The following is a 23,336-nucleotide window of genomic DNA, read 5'->3' on the forward strand; positions in this document are numbered from 1 at the left end:
GAATTTCATGATTTCTGATCATATTGGTGAGGAAACTTCTCACAGTTTTACGAACCTCAGAGGAAATCATGAAGAAATTCCTGACGCAATAATATTTTGGGTAAACTTTTCTGACGAATTCTAAACTAAGCATTGTTTAGAATTCCTCAGAAAAATTGTCTACAGTTATAATTCACAAATGAAAAGAAATTTGAAAAAACCTTTGCTTATTTCTAAAAAATACTCGGCACGATACACAAATTACGTTACGCTAAAATCGTCCATTTCAGGCACCTTCTCTTTTTCTAATACTTTTTGGATCGAAACGCTTCGCTGGAATCCTACCCCTACTCCTATAGCGTTACGTAATTTATGTGGGATGTCTTATTATGAACATCTTTATCATCGATATTTTCAGCCCAAGGCATGTTTATTTAGTATCTCTAGGAATTAATTCCAAAACTTTCCAGAAATTCAGCCATAAATACCGTTAAGTACATCAGTTAAAACTCACCTATGGTCAAGTTTAGCGGTGGTGACATAAAAGAAAATTGAAATTTGTGTCAGCCTAATGATTAGATAATATCATCGACTATTACACCCGTTCCAACTTACCCTGGTTAACCTTACACATTTTATTCAAAATCATATTCTAAAAATTTACCTACAATCAATTTCAAAACTGTTACAAAATTTGCAAAATATCATCCGCGAAATTCGCTATTTCTCAAATAAAATCCGCGACATGATTATAAACATATTTTTTTCTTGTTTGATCACTGACCTGGACCCACACATTACTTCCCTTCCGAATGAAGAGCTCAGATTTTATGAGTTTGCATGGAGTGGGATTCGGTCCCAGGTCTTCGGCGTCACGTGCTTTAACCATTACACCAGATCCACTACCCACATAAATTCAAATATTCAAATTTCATATTACACCAGATGTTGAAAGGGGATAGACAAAATTATCGGGATAATCAAAATTTTCACTTTTCAAGAAATAGGGTAAAAGCTCCCTTAGTGGAGGTAGTATCAATAGTGGTGGTAGTGGCAATTTAGCACTATTTCGACCAAAAAGCTTGCAAATGACATTTTTAATAGATGCCCCATACCTAATCAATAACATAACTTCAGTTTTTGTACCGACTTTTCGAACCCTCTAAGCAGAATACCCTCTTTGAATGAGTGTAATCAGTTTCGTACCTTTTAATTCCGCCCTATGTTGCTTATCCTTTGACAGATACGCGTATTTCGACTACCACTTGTAATCTTCCTCAGTGTCAGTTATCCACTCTCTCAGTGTATAACTGACACTGAGGAAGATTACAAGTGGTAGTCGAAATACGCGTATCTGTCAAAGGATAAGCAACATAGGGCGGAATTAAAAGGTACGAAACTGATTACACTCATTCAAAGATTACTTCAGTTGTTTGTTCAGGATTTGCCGAAAAACCTATTTTAAACAACTATTTTCCTTAATTTGTTTGCTCCTTTGCACCTATAGTGGTGGTAGTGTTCCTATAGTGGTGGGTCCCATAAGAATTCAATAGGATGCGCCACTATAAAGCCTGTATCCTCAATAATCGGGACACAGAAGTACGGCTGTAGCTCTGTAATGAATCGGTAGAATTGGCCAAATAATGGACTGAGAACTGTTTGGTGTATGTTTATTATTTTTGCCAAATTTCATAAAAATCGATGTATTACTTTTAACTGTGGATAAAAAACAATTCAGGCCAAACATTTCAATAGGTCCTATCTGCATTTGAGAGGCTCTCTTTGTTCACTTTCTCTTTCAATTATTGCAAAGTAATGGTACACTTTTCAACTACTTTTGCAGTACAAATCAAAAGACGATTGTATTGACCATCGTTCAATGCAAGGAGACAATCATAATACAAATAAACAGCTTAGATACTAACGAAATAGAGGGAAACCAAAGAGAGCCTCTCTTTTGCAGATTGGACCTTTAGACATGTTTGGCCTGAATTACATGTGGTTTTAAGCATTTTGTACAATCATGACCAATTTTCATCCGCATAGTAGATGGTTCTTTTACGCTACAGTTCAAAGTTCTATGATGACAATTATGAAATTTCGTTAGCAGTTATGATACTTAGAGAGACACTTTCTTGCAAAATTTCGTCAACTTTTATCAATTGGTTTGAAAGCTACTGGTGTTGATAGGGGTGAGTGTTAGTGATTTTTTTATGCGTTTTTCATGTGCGATGTTTGCCTATTCATAACTTTTGAATTTCTCTACCAATTTTCATGAAATTTTCACAGAAGGCAGTTGATTATGTGTTTATTATGTCTGCAAAATTTGATGATTATTGGTATAGTACTTTCAATAGTACAATCGAAACAATAAAGGGTGCTGACTAATTGCTGTATGAGGGGCTAAAATCACGTTCAGTCCAAATTCATGTTTCGACTATAAAATTGTTGATAGTGCATCGATTTTCTTGAAATTTTGCCTGTGCAACGAATGTAGATTAAGAAGTTTGTGTTCAAAATTTCAGCCATTTCCTTTGCCAAACTCAAAAGTTACAGCGCTGACAAGTAAAATTAGGGACTGTACAAAATTCAATGGCGCACACTCTACTCTTTCATTGCTACGACAAAAAGTACTGCACCGATTCACATGAAATTTTGTAGGTGAAATGAACACATCTTAAGATGTCATTAGGCCAAATTTGAGCAATGTTAATGTATCTATTACAGTTTTACAGATGTATTTCGGTGTCCCGTTTATTGCGGATACAGGCTTTAGGAACCAATGTTAAATTATACCTCCATAATAGGAACCGTGTACCTATAGTTGGTGCAAGTGATTTGTTGGCAAAATAGGAAATAAACAAAGGCTTTTACATTTTTCCTAGCAAATTTTAGTGAAAAACTACCGATTAACGTTTTTAGATTTTTTATTTTGTGGTTTTATCAATTTTATTCAATTATTTTACAAAAAGAAGCTACAAATAGCTCCACTATTGGTAGATTTACCCTATTTGATGAGCAGTAGCATTTCGAAAAGTGCATCAAATATACTAAAATTTTCACTGTAAGTTCATCAACTAGTAGTGTATCAGCGACCAAAATTTGGAAAAGATAGGGCCATTCTACATGTAATTAGATTAGAAAAAAAATGAATTGTCCTATAGCTAACTTTGAACCGTTATATCTCCAGATTTAATAAACCGAATGCAATGAAATTTTATAAGACTTTTGCCTTTTTGGAGAAATTTGCATTAAGTTGTAACTTTCAATTTATTTTGTTAATCGATTTCAACATTCCTTAAAACCAAACCAATAGAAGCTTCGAAGGAAACAAGATTGAGAGAAATTAGAAATAGCTTAAAGGTTGAAGGATTCGTCATTGACAAAATCGCCATCATTGCAAATTCAAAAGCAGTTTTCTCGCTCAAAACTCAAATGTTTGCATTGAAAAAATATTCACTGTACTCCATTCTCCACCCGCAATACAGTGAATACAATTTCATTGCGAAAATTTCAGATTTGAACGAGAAAACTGCTTTCAAATTTTCGATGATGACGGTTATGTCAATGACGAATCCTTCAACCTTAAAGTAAAGTGTCCATTTTTGTGTCATAGTAGCTAGTCTATCCACAAACGCAACCGCGAAACCAAACCAAATGCGGTGTCCAGGTAAAGAACTTTGTCAAAACATAGGACAATTCAGCGCAAAGCTTTTAGCAGCATACGAGGGACGGTGCAAGTTTATATCCCCTAAGGAAGGCCGAGTCCAATGGCCGAAACGTCGGTATTAAACAAGTAGCAAAAATTTTTTTCTTAGACTGGCTAAAACCGGTGCTCGTACCCTATATTAGTAAATGTAAACTTCATTGATTGGATTGCATAGTGCTATTTGACACTGATTGAGCGACTGAGTGAGTACCTCGAGCAGGAACAAAAAAAAAACTGACACATAACTGCAGCATACCAAAGTCAGGTATCATACCAAGACGAGGTATTGGTCGGACACTAGGTATTGGAAATAACTTATTTTGGTATTTTCTAGGTATTGATGAAATACCTCGACGAGTTATTGGTTTGGTGTTGAGGACGGCTTGATGTATTATTCAATTATGGAAAACTCACTATTTGTATGAAAAAACCGCCGATTATTATTTAGCTATTGCCATACCTGATGTCGTTTTTTCACGTGATATGCACATAATTCACACCTGTTATTATTTTAGATATTTTACCTCTTATACAGGGCTTCTTAATATCTCATTCAGGTTGTGGGTATTCGGTTTTCCATACCTGAGTTTGGTATTTTCCGGCTATTTTCTCCTGCTCAGGAAGTCATGAAACTTTCCCATATATAGGACGGAAAAGCATACCAAAGTTATGCTAACTCAACCAAATTCGTTTAAAATTCAGGCAGTTTCAAAAGGTAGCTCGGATTATTGAAGAAGTTAGTTCATGCATATACTGAAGCGAAAAGTGTTGTTTCCCCAGCACAATTAAAGTCTATTAGCTTGACCACAACATCTCCCAGGACCTACTTCTCGCACTGGGTTGGTAACTGTTCGACTTCCGCCACCGGTTAAACCCCAGCCTAAACGTTTTACGTTTGTGCATTTCCCTCCAGAGCTAACGGTAGATCGAACCTATTTGCCCTGAGGCGCAGCCCAGCCCGGCATGATTAGTTTTGTGTATATTTTTTTTGTTTGCGAAATTGAGCACTGCCGGCAGCAGCTCGCATCGATTGCATTTGGCACTACGCAAGTCGTCTTTCAATGTGCTATAGAAAACGTAGCAGCTTAAGTATAGCTTGCGAAGGTCACGAATCGTTCTCAGGAAGGTTACTGCTCAACGACTGGGTAATAGGCAGCCACTACTGAAACATCACTGAATGATGTTTTCAAGTACTGTTTTGATTAAAATTTGGAGCAGATTTAGTTCTAACAGCGAATATTGTTCGAATTGCAAGATATACAGTCAGTAATTTGAATCGCTATTGATCGACATATACGAAGCTATCCGGAATAAGAAACAGCATGATAAGTAGAGTCTAGTAGTTAGTCAGTTTGGCTATATCATAAACGATCGATGAAGAAGGAATGGAAATTTTAACGAAACACACAGACAGCGCTGACGGTGATGATTTTGATCATCAAATGATGGTGGTTGGTTTTGGTTGCTGATTATAGTTGCTACTAGTTGTCGAAAAATAAAACGTTGTGTAGTTATCGGATGGAAAAGAAAAGGTTTCGGAGAAAGCAGCAGCTGCTACTGGCACTCCAGCAGCAAAGAAATGAAAATAATGTTTTTGGCTTATGCGTGGAACGGTATTTTTTTTCGGTTTCGTTGCATCGTACGAAAGCAGCGTATACCACGGGAAAATTATGATGTTCACCCCGGATCGGGAGGTGATGTCTTATTAATACACGCTATGCCTTTCTGGGTCAACCTCAATCTGGGTTTGCGGCTCTATTAGTGCCTCATTATTGGGTTTCGGAGGGTCAAGAGATGGTGGTCAACCATCGGCAACTAATCTAAACCATAAATTATATAAGATGAAGAAACAATTGTACGTCAGAGTCAATATCGCAAACAATAATCACAAAGATCGGGCAAAAGATATCGTAATGATTAAATAATGATAAGGCTGTACTGATTGTTCTACTGGTACACCGCAGACGTATCGAATAGACGACCAACAAAAACAAAATAATAACATTTTGATATCATGGTTTTGCCTTTATCATGCACCAAAGAAGGGTGTTGGACCATGTAGTAGAGGATCTTACTTTGGATTCTTTCCGGCTATAACTCATACAGTTCTATACCAACTGACTCAATCTTTTGCACACGGCGAGATTTGGCAAAACTGATTGAGTTATAGCGGAAAGTGCCTATTATCACATCATTTGATCGAAAGGTCCCATGCCTTACACCAAAAGTAATATATTACATATTTTCCAAAATTGTTTGGAATTTACTTAATGAATAATGGGCAGGAGCTTTTAAGCAAATAGAGATTTCCTACGAAATATACAGTGTTTTGAAGTTAACTAATGTTCAGTTAAAACCAGGGAATGAAATTATAAGCAATGATCTGTATTATAAGGGAGTCAGAGTGGACCAAATGCTTGATGTCAAGAGAATTGAAAAAAATATGTATTGGTTAAATCGAATGGGTGACAAAACGTCGAATGCCAAAACGTCGAATGCCAGAACGTCGAATGCCAAAACGTCGAAAGGACAAAACGTCGAAAAGTGTGTTCAGCGTGGATTTCTTTTTTTTTTTTTTGAAATTTTGTGTGAATTTAAATCGATTCTGTTGGTAGCCTGAGAGGGGTGGTGATACGGTAGATCCACCAAGATGGCAGGATGACAAACTGATTAACGGGGACACACGAACATTGTCTCGTTATCTGGGGTCACTGCCCGAACGCTGAAGGTCAGTGGCTCATTTTGCATTCTATAATGATTCAGTTGAAACCACTAGCTAAGTAAAGATTATTGCGAGGATACTTAGCATTGTTGTACTAGTACCATATTCTGTGAATACCGGATGGATTGCGGAGAAGGATAGCTAGTCAAAACCCCACTATTTCAAGTAGAACTCCGGTTCTGAATGAGGAAGACATTCCCTCCCACCCCTTACGTTGGGATGGAACCGTCAAGTCCTGCCGTAAACCAAACCAGACGCCCTTGAAGGAACAATGCACCCGATGATCGCCATCGCCACCCTAAAGGTGCCAGAGATCCGGCAGACGATAGCTATAGGCTACCATCGAAGCTACCCTGAAGGAAGCTGTGACGTAATGCTGAAAATTTGTGGAAGGAAATTTGTGACAGTGTGCCACTCGCAGTGTTGCATTTGAACGCGATCAATTTGCGTTGAAGTTCAAAAACAGCACGCTGCGATCAAACATATTTGAAAATACTTCAGTTCAAAATTTGATCAAGAACTGCACCCGCAAAAACATGGCACCCTGGTACCTGGTAAACTTAAATGGTCATGTGTCTGCCATTATTTCACAAATTCTAACAAACTTGGGTTGATTCGATTCAGAAAGTCACCCTCTATTGAAAGGGAGAACCAGTTTGGTCACCGTGGATTACCGGAAAATCCGGAATTTGGTGCAGAATCTTAATGCCCGATGCCAAAATGTCCCATTTCATTGTGGCGCATATATTCGCGCAACAACGCATGCATGCAAATGCGTCACAAAGCGGCTTGATCAGGACACACATAAGATTTGATGACACATCCAAGCTCAGTTCCTTTTTGGCTCACGTTTAGTTCAAATGCAACTTTGGGTGCCATTTTACACTTAACGTGACGTGATGTGAGTTTTTTATATACGACAGTGCGAATATTCTCTACCCACGAAGAACTGGTCAAGGAACATGCCGACCCTGAGGTGTTGTTTCAGGGAGCCTCAGGAAGGCTTCCCTCTGAACTAGTTGGCAGATACAAGTGAAAGAATGAGTATCCTTTAAAAGAATAATAAAGAACTCACTATTTTCTTAGATTACTCGTTTTCGACGTTTTGTCCTTCCGACGTTTTGTCCCTTTCGACGTTTTGGCATTCGACCTTTTGGCATTCGACGTTTTGGCATTCGACGTTTTGTCTTTCGACGTTTTGTCCCTAAGCCGGTTAAATCCAATAAGGGGGCGTCCATAAATGACGTAGCTTTTTTAAAGCAATTTTTAATACCCCCCTCCCCCCCATCGTAGCATTTTGTCACAAATTTGGATACCCCCCTATAAATGACGTAGCTTGTTAAATACCCCCCCCCCCCCCCCCCCCCCAAAAAAAATGTTCGTGTCAAAATGTAACGAAAAATAACTCGAAACTTAGTTTTAACTTCAATTTTAACTTGTATGTTGAACAAATATTATGAAAAAACAACAATAGCAAGAAAACATTGCCGACTGTAGAGCGGATCTGGTGTGATGGTTAAAGCATGTGGCTATCACGTCGAAAACCTGAGATCGAATCCCACTCCCAACAAACTCGCACAATGTGAGTTCTTTCTTCGGAAGGGAAAGGGAAGGGTCCCGAGATGAACTAGCCGAGGGCAAAAAGAAAGAAAGAAAAAAAAAATACATTGCCGACTCTCAGGTTCAGATCGCCAACATCAAGACCATAGGTGCAACCAGAGGAGTTTATCACCAAAGCTAATGACTCAATAAACCACCCATCGTTCTGCTTAATGCCGAAGAACAGAAAGTATATGCTCCCAATACAGTTCAATACCATATTAGCCTAGGAGCTCTTTCGAAGATATTAGTTTGCCCACTAATTAAGAATATCAATTTGGATTCATTTGAATAAAATTCACCATGACATTTGAACGACCCTGCAGGAGTTTCTTCTGAAATGCTTTCAGCAGTTATTTCTGGAATTCTTCAAGGAGTTTCTTTTTGGATTTCCATTTTTGAGAACTCCCCCTTTTTTAATTCCTACATCAATTCCTTCTGGGATTTCTCCAAGATTGTCCGTTGGGATTCCATTTGAGATTTTCTCCGTTTTGTATTCCTTCAGGGGTTCCTTTAGAGATCCCTCCAAGAACTCCTTCCGGTCTTCCTTCTTAGATTCCATCAAAAGTTCCTTCTGAGATTTCTCCGGGAGGTTTTGTTCCTAAGGTTTTTCTAAAAGTTTATTCATTGTTTCCATCGGGAGTTCTTTCAAGGGTTTTTTCTCCTCTGCTCCTCCAGCAGTTTCTTCAGGAATTTTAACCGGAATTTATTTTGGGATTCCATCAGAATTTCCTTCTGGGTTTTCTAAAGAAGTCAGTTTCGGGATTCCTCCAGGAGTTCCTTCTTGGTTTCCTACAGGAATTCGCTCAGATATTCATTCCGAGATCTCTGCAGAAAACCCCTTCGGCATTCTTTCAAAACCCCTGCAGGAGTTTCTTCTGGGATTCCCCAAAAGTTATTTTCGGGATTCCTTCATAAATTTCTTCCGGGATTCCTTCAATAATTTCTTCCGTGTTTTCTTCAGAAATTGAACCAGGAGTTTTTTTTCTGAGACTCTACAAATAGCTCCTTCTGAGATTGTTCCAGGAATTTATTCAAGATTTCGTCAAAATTTCCACCTAGAAGTGCTCCAGGAATTTCTCTATGATTTCCTTTCAAGATTCCTCCAGGAGTTTCTTCTGAAGCTCTTCTGGAAGTTTATTGAGAGATTCCTTTTTAGATTCCTCCTAATCCTTTTGGGATGTTTTCAGAAGCCTTTTCTGGCATTCCCAGTTGGAATTCATGTGAAAATGTTTTCCATCTCCTGGGGGGGAAACCTTTCAAGAACACCATGAGAAATTCATTACAAAGCTGCTAGAGGAGCTCGTTAAGAAATTATTGGAGGAATTCTTCGTGGAAGTCCTGTAGAAACTATATAAGGAACTCCTAGAATAATGCCAAAATGCCAAAACTTTGTCCAATGCCAACAAATTTTCCTTGGAAAATTTAGCGGGGTGCAGTGCCCTATAGCAAGCAGCAAACTATTGGTCGTGAGAAGTATTTGAGCGAAATTGATTTTTTAACACATTGTTCTTTCATTATTCATTATTCTTTACACAGGATTTCAAAACTATTTTCTCAGATACAGTTGTTGCTTCCAATAGCTGCATGTCTTCTGAAAGGAAGCCGGCATTTATGTCCATTCTTTGTTATTTACATTTATGTGAATGGAAAATATAATCATGCGATATATTTTTTCTTTGATTTACTAATACTTAATGCAAGAAAAAATTTAATTAATTACGAAATACTTTTTTTTTTCATAAAGCTTAGTAGAAAGCTACGTAGCATATCATAAACCCCTACCCCCCTATCGTCACACTTCGTCACAAAATCACAAACACCCCCCCCCAAAAAGCTACGTCATTTATGGACGACCCCTAATCAAAATAGTTTATCATCAAAATATAATACGTTTCCAAATCGTATGACTCCCTAACGCATTTTCTGATGATTATTGATCAAGAAAGCACGTGAAAGCACTTTAGGCTGATACAAATTTAATTTTGACTTCTGTCTCCCCCCCCACCCCCCCCCCCCCTTCAAAATTTTTTGGCTGGATTTTGCATTTTGAGGGGGCAGATAAAAAATTATTTATCAAAATATCGGACTTTGGTGAAATTTTTTTAACAAATCCGATGAGTTTTGAATATTTTTCAAATTAAATGCTTCATTATTTTTATCCCCCCCTCCCTCGACCCGTCAAAGAGTGGTGGGACAAAAAGTGAAATAAATATTTGTAACCGCCTTATTATGATTAATATCGTATTTTACAGATAATCGTGTTGAATCAAATTGTGGCAATTCGCGTGCAGCCAGAGTGGACCATGTGTCTGTAAGAAAAAATAGTTGAAATTACCTTATTCTTCGTAATCCTTTCCAAATCAAAATATGTTTGTTTAGTAGCTGTTGGGCATCCTATTGAAATGTACCTATACCCGTTTCATGAAGAAATTGATTTTACCGGTATTTTAAGAATTGTGTACTTGGTTCACTCTGTTTGAACGAATTTTATGAAAAACGCCAGCCCTCTTAATAAATTATTATAAACTGTGAAACTACAATATTTCAAAAACGTACCGAATTATGAAAATACGTTCAAAAGTTGTTAGCTTTAAAATGTTCAAGTGAAGAATTTTTAAATAGCTCATTAATTGACTACCCTTCATGTGATATTGAACTGTTGTACTTGGTCCACTCTGTCTGAACATAAAAATAGAAAATAGTAATCAACACAGTATAATAACAGAAATATTAAATTTCAAACTTCTTGCTTACATTATACATCAATCCTATTAACTGTTGTCCTACTTGTGCATTTTTATTGATCAAATATGTACAAACTTGAGTGTAAACTGTAGTTAGTTGTAGATTTTTCAAAAATCGTTCAGCCAGAGTGGACTAAGTACAATTAATTACTTGGCAATTTCTCGGTTTAAAGCTTTTTTTGACGTTTTTTCGCGTTCAATACGAAGCGATGCTTTGATGAATAGTTAGTTATTGAGATTTATGGCAAAAATGCAAGAACATTTGTTGAAAAACCTAAAACTCATAGAGTTGCAAACTTTATAGTCGTTTTTCTAGAAATTAGGTAAAAGACACATGGTCCTCTCTGACTTAACGCCGACCGTATAGGGTTGCCTGATTATAGCAAATTTGACATAAATATAAAAAAATACAGTGCATATTTTTTTAACAACCCTATCCTCCCTTCGTAACGCTTTTTTGTATGAAAATTTTGAAAATATCTATTGGCCGGAACGTTCAGCCGTACTCCTGTCCCCTCCTTGAGCGTTACGTAATTTGTGGATGGCGTATAATAATGAAAAAAAAAGTTAAATGAAAGCGATTAAATTTATACATTACACTCGTTGTGCAAGATAGAAACCTTCCCTCTCCTTCTCCTGGCCGCCCATTTGGCGCGCTCAGGGCTGCCACAAAGCTCGCCGCAAGAAAAGCGGAAAAGAATCGATTTCCTTGGCACTCTCTGGCCAACGGCCATCACGAATCTTTACAACGCAAACGAGGAGAGACGCAGCGGCAGTGGCTCATAACTAAATACCGTGCCCGTCAACTGCAAAACGCAAGAGGCCCAAGCCCCCGTCCATGTGCCTGCCTTTGTGGGCTGGGTATGGAAGACGAGCGAAATTGGTCAAAAGCGCTCTGGAAAGTCATCGATACGTATCGATTTCCATCTGCGCCGATCGACGGCCGGCGTTTTATGTTCGCTGGACACGATTTATTCTCCGGTTGGTTGTCATTTGTTTAGCGCAAGTTTGAACCGATTCAGAATTAATTTCTCCATCGGTAAAATTAATTGGCGAGTGAGACTTAACTGCGGCTGTTTTGTTGTTAGCCGTAGAAATTGAATCTATTTTTCTTCGTTCAATTTCAGAGAAACTCGACAACAAACGATCGTTGGAAAACCCCCGTTGAAAAATCTTGATTCACACAATAAACCGGATGTTTGCTGGTTGAAAACCGCAAAGCTAAAATAAAGAATGATGAGAGGTTGAAGACCGGCGTTTACTAGAAACACACCGTAAAAGTAGATGTTAGAAAGGAAAATTTAACAAATACCAGCTTTACTACATAATGATACCATAATAATGAACGTAACATATAGCTTACCTTATAAACCTCCGAGAAGAATCCGGACCCGATTTTCTCCCGTATAAAATCATCCAAACAATACAGAGCAGATACGGCAGTGCGCAGTGCCCGACACGAAGGTCCAGTAACCGAGCGATCCGAGCATCCAGTGCGCGTCAGTGGCGGCCCAGGGCCACTATGTTGTCCTACGTTCATCGTTATCAGCTCACGATTATCACCGGTGACAAATTAGTAACAAAACAATTCTTCTTCACTTCGAATGACCACCACCGGTCAAAACAGCTGCTCATTGCCTACTACCTCCCATAGTCCATCCTAGGCGGGAGGAAGCAACGCCATATCACCACTGATATGGGAAGTCGACAACCGAATTCAATCACTAATCAATATACCAAAACCGAAAATATCTTCTTTACGTTGAATTTACGGTGCCTCTGTTTAACACTTGTTTGAAACTCATAAGATTTAATTTTCACTTAGCCATATTGCTTTTGACACTAATCGTTACACGTTGGAAGCAATAAGTTACAAAAATTTTCGACTTCTGCGTACAAAGTTGCCTCTATAAATCCGCGAAGGTGTTCTTCAATCGTTCCTGAGTGTTTCTGAAAACAACGCGAAAAGATAAGATTTGGAAGTATTAGTGGAATGTATGGGAAATATGATGGAGTGTATTCATGTAAAGATAACAACACGAAGCTCACAACTTAAATAGAATAATTCATTCGAAGCTTCAAAAGTTTATTGGGCATCATTCGAATCGAATGCAACGTTGTTAAATGTCAAGAATTTAACTAGGCTTCGACTTTTGACATTCAGTATCATGCTTACCAGCGTGATACCCGAGCAAAGTTCAACAGTCCCAGTTTACAGCAAATCGAAAACATGATTTGTTTTCAGCAACAAATTTATATCACACTTTGATATCATTTTATCTTTACTTAATTTCATTTCAAACTTTGTTTTCGGTTTGTTGTCATCTTTAATTTATGTTAACATCTAGTATCGCAATAGTTTTGAAATCTGTTAGTTAACTATGTAAGGGGGCGTCCATAAATGACGTAGCTTTTTTTAAGCGATTTTTAATACCCCCCTCCCCCCTCGTAGCATTTCGTCACAAATTCAGATACCCCCCTCTATAAATGACGTAGCTTGTTCAACACCCCCCCCCCCCCCTCAACAAAGTTTTCATGTAGAAAAAACTCGAGCTTAGCTCTGATTTCCATTTTAACATTTATGTTAATAGAATATTATGAAAAAACACAATAGCAAGAAAACATTGGCGACTGCCAGGTTCAGATCGCCGACATCAAGACCATAGGTGCAACCAGTGAAGATTATTATCACCAAAGTTAATGACTCAATAAATCATCCATCGTTCTGCTTGATGTCGAAGAACAGGAAATTGATGCTCTATTTCCTGTAAATTTAAAATTGATTTAATTTGAATAAAATTCAACACGACATTCGAAGGACCCTGCAGGAGTTTCTTCTAAAATTCTTACAGCAGTTCACTTTGAAATTCCTTAAGAAATTTCTTTTGGGATTCCCATTTTTAAGAATGTCTCCCGTTTCAGTTCCTCCAGCACTTCCTTCTGGGATTTCCCCATGAATTTTCTTAGGGATTCCGTTAGAGAATTCCTCCTTATTGTATTCCTTCAGGGGTTCCTTCAAAGATCCCTCCAATAATTCAATCCGGAGTGCCTTCTTAGATTTTTCCAAAAGGTCCTTCTGAGATTTCTCCAGGAGTTTTTTTTATAAGGTGTTTTTCTGAAAGTTTATCCAAGGGAACCCCTTCAGGAGTTCTTTCAAGGTTTTCTTCCCATCTCTTCCACCAACAGTTTCCTTGGACATCTCTACAGGGATTTTAACCGGAATTTCTTTCACTCCTTCCAGGATCTCTTAGAATTCTGCGACGAATCCCTCTACGGATTCCTACCATAGTTGCTTCTCTAATTCCTCCAGGATTTTCTTTCTTGGATTTCACCAGCAGTTATATCCAGATAATCTTCCGTAATTCCCCAAAAGTTTTTTTCGGGATTCCCTTAGGAATTCCTTTTTCGGGATTCTTTAGGATGCTTTCAATCATTTCTTCCGTGCTTTCTTCAGAAATTAAACCAGGAGTTCCTTCTGACAATCTACAAATATCTCCTTCTGAGATTCTTCCAGAAGTTTAATCAAGATTTCTCCGAAAGCTTCATCTAGAATTGCTCCAGGTACTCCTCATGGAATTTCTTTTGAATTTTCTCTATTTCCTTTCAAGACAGTTCCAGGAGTTCCTTCTGAAATTCTTTTGTAAGTTCTTTCAGCGATTTACTGGATAATGGTACTTAGTCAACCCACTGACAGGCATTGTTGTCAACATCTCTTTTGTTAAAACGGCCCCAAAATGTGTTAATCAAACTAAATTGGGCCCCTAATGTCACTACTGTCACTCCATGCTATAGGTATAGGCGTGTCAATGGCGTGTACTTAGTGCAAGTAAAAATGTAATAATTTATGGAATATTTTTTTTCAATAGGCCTAGAGAAAAGCTACGTAGCATATCATAAACCCCTACCCCCCTATCGTCACACTTCGTCACAAAATCACAAACACCCCCCTCCCCCTCAAAAAGCTACGTCATTTATGGACGACCCCTAAAGTAATTCTAGTGATATATCATTAGAGCAATTATATTATTGCATTTATGATTTGATATCAACCGAAAAACTCTACATTTAACGATTATTTTTATTTTTCTTGCGTTGATAACAAAAACAGTTATCATTTTTGCTATCATCGATAGCAGGAATTGTTTTTAATTCCACAGGAACATTTTCTTGCTCTCATGTTTGATGTTTGATGATCACAACATCAACATTAGTTTTCAATTTGCTGTCAGACTTTGCTCGAGTATGAAATACATAGCCAACCTCAGGCTAACGTACAACCGTTGCAATAATTACGTTCTTTAAAGTAAACATTACATTAAATGCAACTATTATCTAAGACCTCCTTAAGATATTCCAGACCAACCAGGCTGCTACGCGGGTCTGAATCCGTTTGCAAAATCAACTACAGGACCTACTAGAAGATTGATTTAAATTATCATATACTTTTGGGACATTCAGGGTCCACTAAACTATCCTGGATTTTACTCCTTCGCATCTACGGCTGTACAGCAGTTTTTTTCGCTATGAACTGTTACCGAACTGTAAAGCATGACCCCTTTTTAATAGTACGGAATATATCGTCGGTTTCCTGCAATAGGAGCACAACTCAAAATTGGTCATTTTTGAGATTTTGGAGGCAAGTGCTGAAAAACTTTGTAAACTTTCATCTCACAAAGACCCGTTGCGGGATTCAATGAGAAACGCGAGATTTTTGCATTTTTACCAATTTTCCGCAATAAAGAAACAACTCAAAATCAGTCAAATTTTTCATTAGCCGTTGAAAAATAGTAATGGAAAATTCATGAAACAGTCCCTTTCCATCATACAACAATCAAAATTCGTTTACTTTTGTCAAATGATGAGAGAAATTAGTGAATTTGCAGGAGGTGCTTCAAGATTGCCAAATTTCAAACGCTCATTCTGAAAATTCACATTTTTTGAGTTTGTGCCCCTATTGCAGGAAACCGACGATATCATGATTCTTTTGGGATACTCCAGACCAACCAAACTACTCTGAAGAACAGAACTTGTTATCTATACTCGTAACAGTAGCCATATCCGTTATGGATCTGTGGCATTTGCTCGAAAGTCGAATGACGTTTGGTATAAAGTACATTTGGTTGAAACCCATTTTGTGGAAGAAGAAGCATGTAACTAAAGCAAGTAAAGGACATGATCTTGTACCGGCTTTTCGAACCCTCTAAGCGGAATACCCTCTTCGAATGAGTGTAATCAGTTATTGTACACACCATTCAAAAAAAAAACTCATTCGAAAAAAAAACTAAAGGACGGTTTGGATGACCAAGCACATAAAAAAAACTTTCACCATATTTTGCTTTTATAATGTTAATGTATAATGGCACCAAAACTACAGAACTGCGTCAACAAAACTGTATAATACCGCTTGGAATAATTCAGGCCACAAATGTGTTTGAAGAATAGCAATTTAAAAAAATAACCACTTGTGCAAAAGCTGCCCCATTTCACTTCAAGTAAGCTCAATTGGGTAATGAAAACAAAATTCAAAAAAAGTCAAATGTCAAAAAAATAACTATTTTTTTTGTAAACTTCTCATAAAACCTTTTGAAATCTTATGAATAAGTAGGTACATCACATGCCAATGTATTTCCAAAAAGTGTATTGCGAGTTTTGAACCCCTGGATTAGCGCGAAGAGCAATAATCTCTTTTGTTTAATTATGACAAACGGATACTCTTAGCTAACGTCAGATTACACAGCGAACAAAAATGAACTTTTTGTCTGTCTCAAGAGCGAACTATGCGTCTCTCACAGATTTAGGGTCTCTGAATCTGAATCCTGGCTAAGATTTGCTCCAGCACGTCACAATTTTGAGCTATACCTAAATTTATAAAGCAAAATATGCGGTTTTGGGCTTTTTTGACTGCAAGCCATTAAGCATGGAAATATTTTTTCGTAATCAAAAGGTAAATATGTCTATCAACATCTAAATTAACGACTCATGCACCAAGTCGAATTTATGTTAGGTGCGATATTTCCCATACAAGTCATCCTCCAAAAGTTGCATGCAAGTTTACATACTAACATGAAATGCTCAAATCTATTAAATTGGATTTGCTAAAACGAAATACTTTGCATGAGTAATTAATTTAGATGTTAATTGGCCAATTTACCTTTTGATTGATTAAAAAAATATATATATTAATATTTAATGGCTTTCAATCAAAAAAGCCCAAAATCCCATTTTTTTACCCTATAATTTGAGGTATAGCTCAAAATTGTTACGTGCCGGAGCAAATCTGAGCCCAGATTCGGATTCAGCGGCCCAAAATCTGTCAGAGACACATAAGTTTGCTTTTGAGACAACAGAATGTTGCGCTGTGTTACAGATCAATGTGGGAGAAAGTTATAATTGCAATCGCTTGCACACGGCATATAGATAGATAGATAGATAGATGCCTTTATTAAAGAGATTTTCAGCCCGAGGCAGGCTCATCTCTAACACGGCAGATCTTTGAGTCAACGAGTCAATTTGTTCAAAACATTAAAGAATTTACGTTGTTAAACAGGTAAATTTGAGGATAGATAATCACCATTAGACTGTGTATTGATTATTCTGAAGATGGTTGACGACAATAGGCGAGTTTTTAAGGTGAATCAGATGCGAAAGCCATTAAATCACCATGCCCATAAATTTGGCTATATCTCAGACACAAAGTATTCTAAAATTTTCAGGAAAATATTCACAGATTCGAACATAGTGTCCCGATGTCGTGGAAAACTTTTAAAGGTATTTCATCTTGCAATCAGATAAAACATTATTTTTCTATTTAAATAAAAAAAACATACTTTGTTTTTATGGCGCATCGTTTTTTAAATATGATCCAAAACAAAATACAGTGTTTTCAACACACATCCGGGTGAAAAATGTTAAATGAACATCTGAGACCCTGCATCCCAAATTGTACGATACAAAAATCCACATTATTCAAGTGTTCAATAGTGCTCGAAAAGGAAACGCCACTACACTATATTTGGTAATAAATAACGTACAAAACTAATTCCTTAGCCATACCTAAGCTATGTGTACAATTGGGAAACTGCAACACCATAATCTATTTGTGTTCGTTGTTTCGCAAAGTATTCAAAACCGGTATGCGCTTGGGTAGGTTTGTGAAAAATCTAATATTCCTCGGTGTCCCTCCGTCATCGTCAGCAGCACCATTTGGGAACGGAAATGCCAAAATAAGTGCATCTCTATTTTGAATCGCGTCCAAAACGCGATAGGGATATATGAGCACGGGCGTTGCGGATCGAAGACTTTGGCTTATGAAGACGGACAGGATTTTGACGCACGTTGCTAGGTGTTGCAAAGTTGAGAACAGTAATCGATTTTATTCTGTTTTTCGAATCACCGCCACCGAGCCGGCAGACTAGAACGGTGTATATTGGCTTGGTGGCGCGAGAATGGAAATTTGCCACACCTGGCGGAAGGTGAATGGTTGTTGGCAAAGACGCCGAAACTGTGTGCCTTCTGGAAAAGTCATTATGTAACAAAGTAGGAGATGAATCGATTTAAAATTAAAGTAAACGAATATGACACATTTCGGACGTATATGACAAATAGTAATTTAAAACTGTTTAAAATTATATACTCATTCAGTTTATTCAAATTAGAAGAATGAAATATGTCTCAAAATGCAATGGGCAAACATTTGCTCAAATTACCCAGCTCCAGCTAAAATTGGAACACGAGCTTCAAAATACCAGACACCAGACAACAAGTGCCTCACACGAGCCTCCGCAAAACTATGCAAATTTTTATGTAATCCCCGCTCTGGTAAATACTTTAATTAGCCCAATTCGAAATGCACGTCACAAGCTTTCAGAAAAAAAAAACATTTCTCACACATCCATCAAATTGTGTAATTGCTCACATTCGTGTGTGCTTTTCACGGGTGGCCAAAAACAATCGAAAGAGAGAAACATAAGTTTCAATCGAAAAAGAAACCACGCTGGAGAAATGTGTATCACTCAGTCAAGTCAGTCAGCCGAAAATAACCCCGGAAAGAAGCCACTCTTTCACTGCTGACTGAGTGGCCTAATGCTGCGTCAAGTAATTATATGGAAATTGTATCACTGACTGTTTCGTGTTCGACCACGATGACGACGACGTCCACAGCACACCGCCGTAGCATATGTCTTCCTCCAATAGCCCGGAATGCACGGACATGTCAAGAGCCGATCGCCACTACAGCACATATCGTTCATACTCGAACTGATCGGCAATAACCAACAGCAAGTGAATGCAAATTGCATCCTCGAATGTTATGCTCCACTAGAAAGCTTTTTTCCTAGTCTCTCGTATCTGTGTTACGTGGCGCGTTCGATGGCAGACGACACATGGTACTTAGCACACTAATGGATACTTTGAGACTTTATAGACTGGACATCAAGTGACTGTTATAGCACACCACCGTCGTCACCATGGCGAGGTGCGAGAAAAGCGAAGACTGGCAAGTGTGCTCTATTGACGGAAATGAAGGAATGCGCAACAACTGAAACTGGCTGAGATTTTAGATTCGAAAATTAATCAGCATGCAAGTATTTTATTTTGAATTCTAAAATTGGCTCATGTACAAACCTATCGTTTGCAGAGTTTATTATTCTTTAGATTATATTTTAAGCTCCACATTATTAGGGGATTTCCAGACTTTTTGTCTCCAGTCAGCTTAGCGGATAAGGCTATAGATCGCCAATCCGATTCCCGTTCCGATCGGGAAAATTTTCTCGACTTCCTGGGCATAGTATATTAAGTTGCCTCAGAATATACAACATGCATGCAATGGCAGGCAAAGAAAGCCTTTCAATTAATAACTGTGGAAGTGCTCAAAGAACACTAAGTTGGAGAGAGGCAGGCCAAGCTCTAGTGGGAACGTAGAGCCATAAGTCAGAAGAAGAAGAAGAAGAAGAAGTAGAAGAACGGCTGTTCGAGCCCGTATAAAGTTGATCATTAATATTAACTTCTTTTCTCGATCAGCCTAGATAGCTGTGTAGTGTCGGTAGCGATTGTCTCAATTGGTTAAGAATAACACTACGGACCGCCTGTTCCGGTGGTAAGATTCCACCAACAGGTTACCCCCAATTCATGGTGTGATGCGGCTTCATACCGTGCCTAGGAATGAATAACTAGGAGGGTCTAATAAAAACCTAACCGCAAACGGAGCCTGTGGTGTACCAGGGCGCCCTCCACAGTATGTTGCCCTTACTGTGCTAACCGGAGCAAATGTGTTTCACCGAGACAATCGGCTGGTCTTTAGTCTCACTTGAGGCTAAATAAGGGCGGGATTATGAAGATGTTGTTAATTTTCACCTATATGGTTTCGCATTATGCGATTTACACAGTATATTCTGTGTATCCTCGCCATTGGCGTTTTCCAATCGATACCGATCTGGTTTTATTCTTCGTTGTGCTGTTATTGCGAAGAGTTCAATCTTACCTAGTTTGGGTAGTGGCTACGGTTGGGATAGTTCAGATCAATCTCCAGCATAAAAGAACAGCAACAATCAATCTTTGCGGACTTATATAAAATGGCACAGCCCAAGTGGCCCTGGTACAAGAACCTTACTTTCATAAGAGAAATTTCTATCTAGGAAACATTGTGAACCCGGTTTTTGCTACTTTCAGTAAACATGAAATGGCAAACTCGCGTGTCATGCCTCGAGCTTTTGTGCTTGTCAACAACGCAATAGTTGCTACACTTATCTCTGAACTAACCACCAGAGATGTATGTGCTATCACAATCGATGTATCTGTTGGAAACCTCAACAGGAAATACGTCTATTGTTCGGTTTATTTACCGCATGATGAACCATCCCCTACGGATGCTTTCAAACAAGTCATCGCATACTGTACTTCAAAAGGTCTATCTAGGGCAGCTCAGACATTAACTTGAGAGGCTCCAGTTTGATGGAGTACTTAAGTAGTACAGATCTTGCATTACTTAACATAGGCAACCGCCCAACCTTCATGGTATCTGCTAGAGAGGAAGTGTTAGATATAACGCTTTGCTCTAGCAGAATTAGTCACGAGCTGACCAATTGGCATGTGTCAGATGAAGAATCTTTATCTGACCATCGCTACATCTTTTTTGAACATTTAAATGTTACTTCGCAAACATTGCGTTTCAGGAATCCTCGGTCAACAAACTGGGATCTTTATACTGATTTGGTTGCAGCCAAATTTCATGGATATTCACCATCCATTGACACTCCAAGTGATTTAGATGATGCCGTTGATACTACAACGACCTTCATCATGGAAGCTTTTGTAGAAGCATGCCCTCTACGGTCTGTGAAGATCACAAGAGGAACCCCTTGGTGGAACTCTGATCTGGCGAAACTCAGGAAACAATGTAGAAAGTGTTGGAACAGACGACGTTCGGCTGGTTCGGAGGCTTTTAGGTCGGCTCGCAAGGCCTACAGGAAAGCTCTCCGGTCTGCTGAACGATCCGGCTGGAAAAACCTTTGTACAAATGTCTCCAGCTTGAATGAAGTCAGTCGGTTAAACAAAATCCTTGCGAAATCTAAGGATTTCCGAGTGAACGAACTTCGTTTGCCAAATGGCGATCTGACTTCCTCTGATGAGGAAGTTCTGGAATGCTTATTCAGCACACACTTCCCTGGATGTGTGGATATTACATCTTCGGATGATCCTGATGTCTTTTCTTGTAGTTATGATTCTTTAGCTTCGGCTCGGAGTATTGTAACTATAGAATCGATTGAGTGGGCTCTTTATAGCTTTGCTCCTTTCAAATCTCCTGGGGCAGATGGGATTTATCCTATTTTGCTTCAGAAGGGATTTGATTATTTCAAACATGTTTTGAAAAAACTACTTGTTTGCAGTTTTGCTACAGGGTATATTTCGAAATCCTGGAGGGATATTACTGTAAAGTTTATTCCGAAAGTGGGTCGTGCGTCGTATGAAGAAGCAAAGAGTTTCAGACCTATCAGTTTGACCTCTTTTCTTCTGAAATGCTTAGAACGCATTGTGGATCATCACATCCGTGATGTTCATCTGGCCAACGTGCCTCTTCATGTGAACCAACATGCCTACCAATCTGGTAAGTCCACTGTGACTCTTTTACACAAGGTTGTTTACGATATCGAGAAAGCATTCGCTCAAAAGCAATCTTGTTTGGGTGTTTTCTTAGATATCGAGGGTGCCTTTGACAACGTGCCTTTCGATGCTATATTGGAAGCCGCACGGAGTCATGGTATATCTCCAATGATTTCCAATTGGATTCACCAAATGCTCAAAAACCGATATCTCTTCTCGACATTGCGTCTAGCAGGGATTAGGAAATTGAGTGTTTGTGGATGCCCTCAAGGGGGAGTCTTATCACCGCTTTTGTGGAATCTCGTAGCAGATACGCTATTGAGGCAACTCAATAATAGCGGTTTTCCTACTTATGGTTTTGCCGACGACTACCTAACATTGTTAGTTGGTATGTGCATCAGCACCCTTTTCGACCTGATGCAAAACGCCCTTCAGGTAGTTGAGGGTTGGTGTCGCCAATATGGCCTTTCGGTTAATCCGAGTAAAACATCTATTGTTCTTTTCACGGAAAGGCGAAACCGTAATGGCGTTCGACCTTTGCGTCTCTTTGATTCTGAAATCGATGTGACTGAACAGGTAAAGTACGTTGGAGTCATTCTTGATTCCAAGCTTTCCTGGACACCTCACATTGAGTTCAGAATCAAGAAAGCTTGTATGGCCTTCGGGCAATGCCGGCGTACTTTTGGTACAACTTGGGGTCTAAAACCCAAGTATATCAAATGGATTTACACAACTGTGGTTCGGCCAATATTGGCTTATGGATGTCTTGTGTGGTGGCAAAAGGGTGAAGTGAGAACGGTCCAATCGAAATTAGGCCATCTCCAAAGGATGTGCTTAATGGCGATGTCTGGAGCGTTCTCTTCAACTCCTACGGCAGCGCTAGAAGTTCTCTTTGACGTTGCCCCACTACACATTCATCTCAAACAAGAAGCCCTTTCTTGCACTTACCGGTTACGGGTACTCGGTCTACTAGAGGAAACTCCTGTGAACCGCACATCAACACACACCTCGTTGTTTCCACTTTTGGTGAATTGGGACAAAATTGTCCTTGCTCCAAGTGATCTCACAATTGCTTGTAATTTCCCATATAGGACATTTTCCAAGAAATTTCCTTCCCGGGAAGAGTGGACATCCGGATATCTAGAAAAAATATTTCAGACGGCATCGTATGTTACACTGATGGCTCTTTTCTCGAAAGTCGAGTAGGTGCTGGTGTTTATTCTCGTGAGCTAAGGTTGCATCAGTCTTCCTTACTTGGTAGACAGGCCGAAATCTTTGCTCTTATATGCGGAGTGCAATCAGCACTTCAGCAGCACGTAATGGGTAAAGTAATATACTTCTGTTCAGATAGCCAGGCTGCTATTAAAGCACTTGTTTCGGCCAACTCCAGGTCGAAGATAGTTATCGCTTGTAGAACTCAAATCGAGGAGCTGAATTCAGCAAACGCTGTTCACCTTGTATCGGTGTCTGGCCATTCTTCCAT

The 23,336-nt window shown here is 38.8% G+C and overlaps 2 protein-coding genes across 3 annotated transcripts in view; both read right to left on the minus strand.

Moving 5' to 3' along the window:
* Window positions 1-23,336, minus strand: part of LOC134285420 (uncharacterized) — a 446,116-nt gene that overhangs the window by 168,520 nt on the left and 254,260 nt on the right. The gene's annotated exons all lie outside the window — the stretch shown is intronic.
* The window catches only part of LOC134285416 (dual specificity testis-specific protein kinase 1-like), a 171,195-nt gene that overhangs the window by 126,065 nt on the left and 21,794 nt on the right, over window positions 1-23,336 (minus strand). The window contains exon 2 of the mRNA XM_062846084.1: window positions 12,120-12,706. Within this exon, the coding sequence (XP_062702068.1) occupies window positions 12,120-12,296 (177 nt within the window). The 5' untranslated portion in view covers window positions 12,297-12,706. The remainder of the gene's footprint in view (window positions 1-12,119; window positions 12,707-23,336) is intronic.

This window comes from Aedes albopictus, chromosome 1 (genome assembly GCF_035046485.1).
Source record: "Aedes albopictus strain Foshan chromosome 1, AalbF5, whole genome shotgun sequence".
In the NCBI taxonomy this organism is placed as follows: Eukaryota; Metazoa; Arthropoda; class Insecta; order Diptera; family Culicidae; genus Aedes; species Aedes albopictus.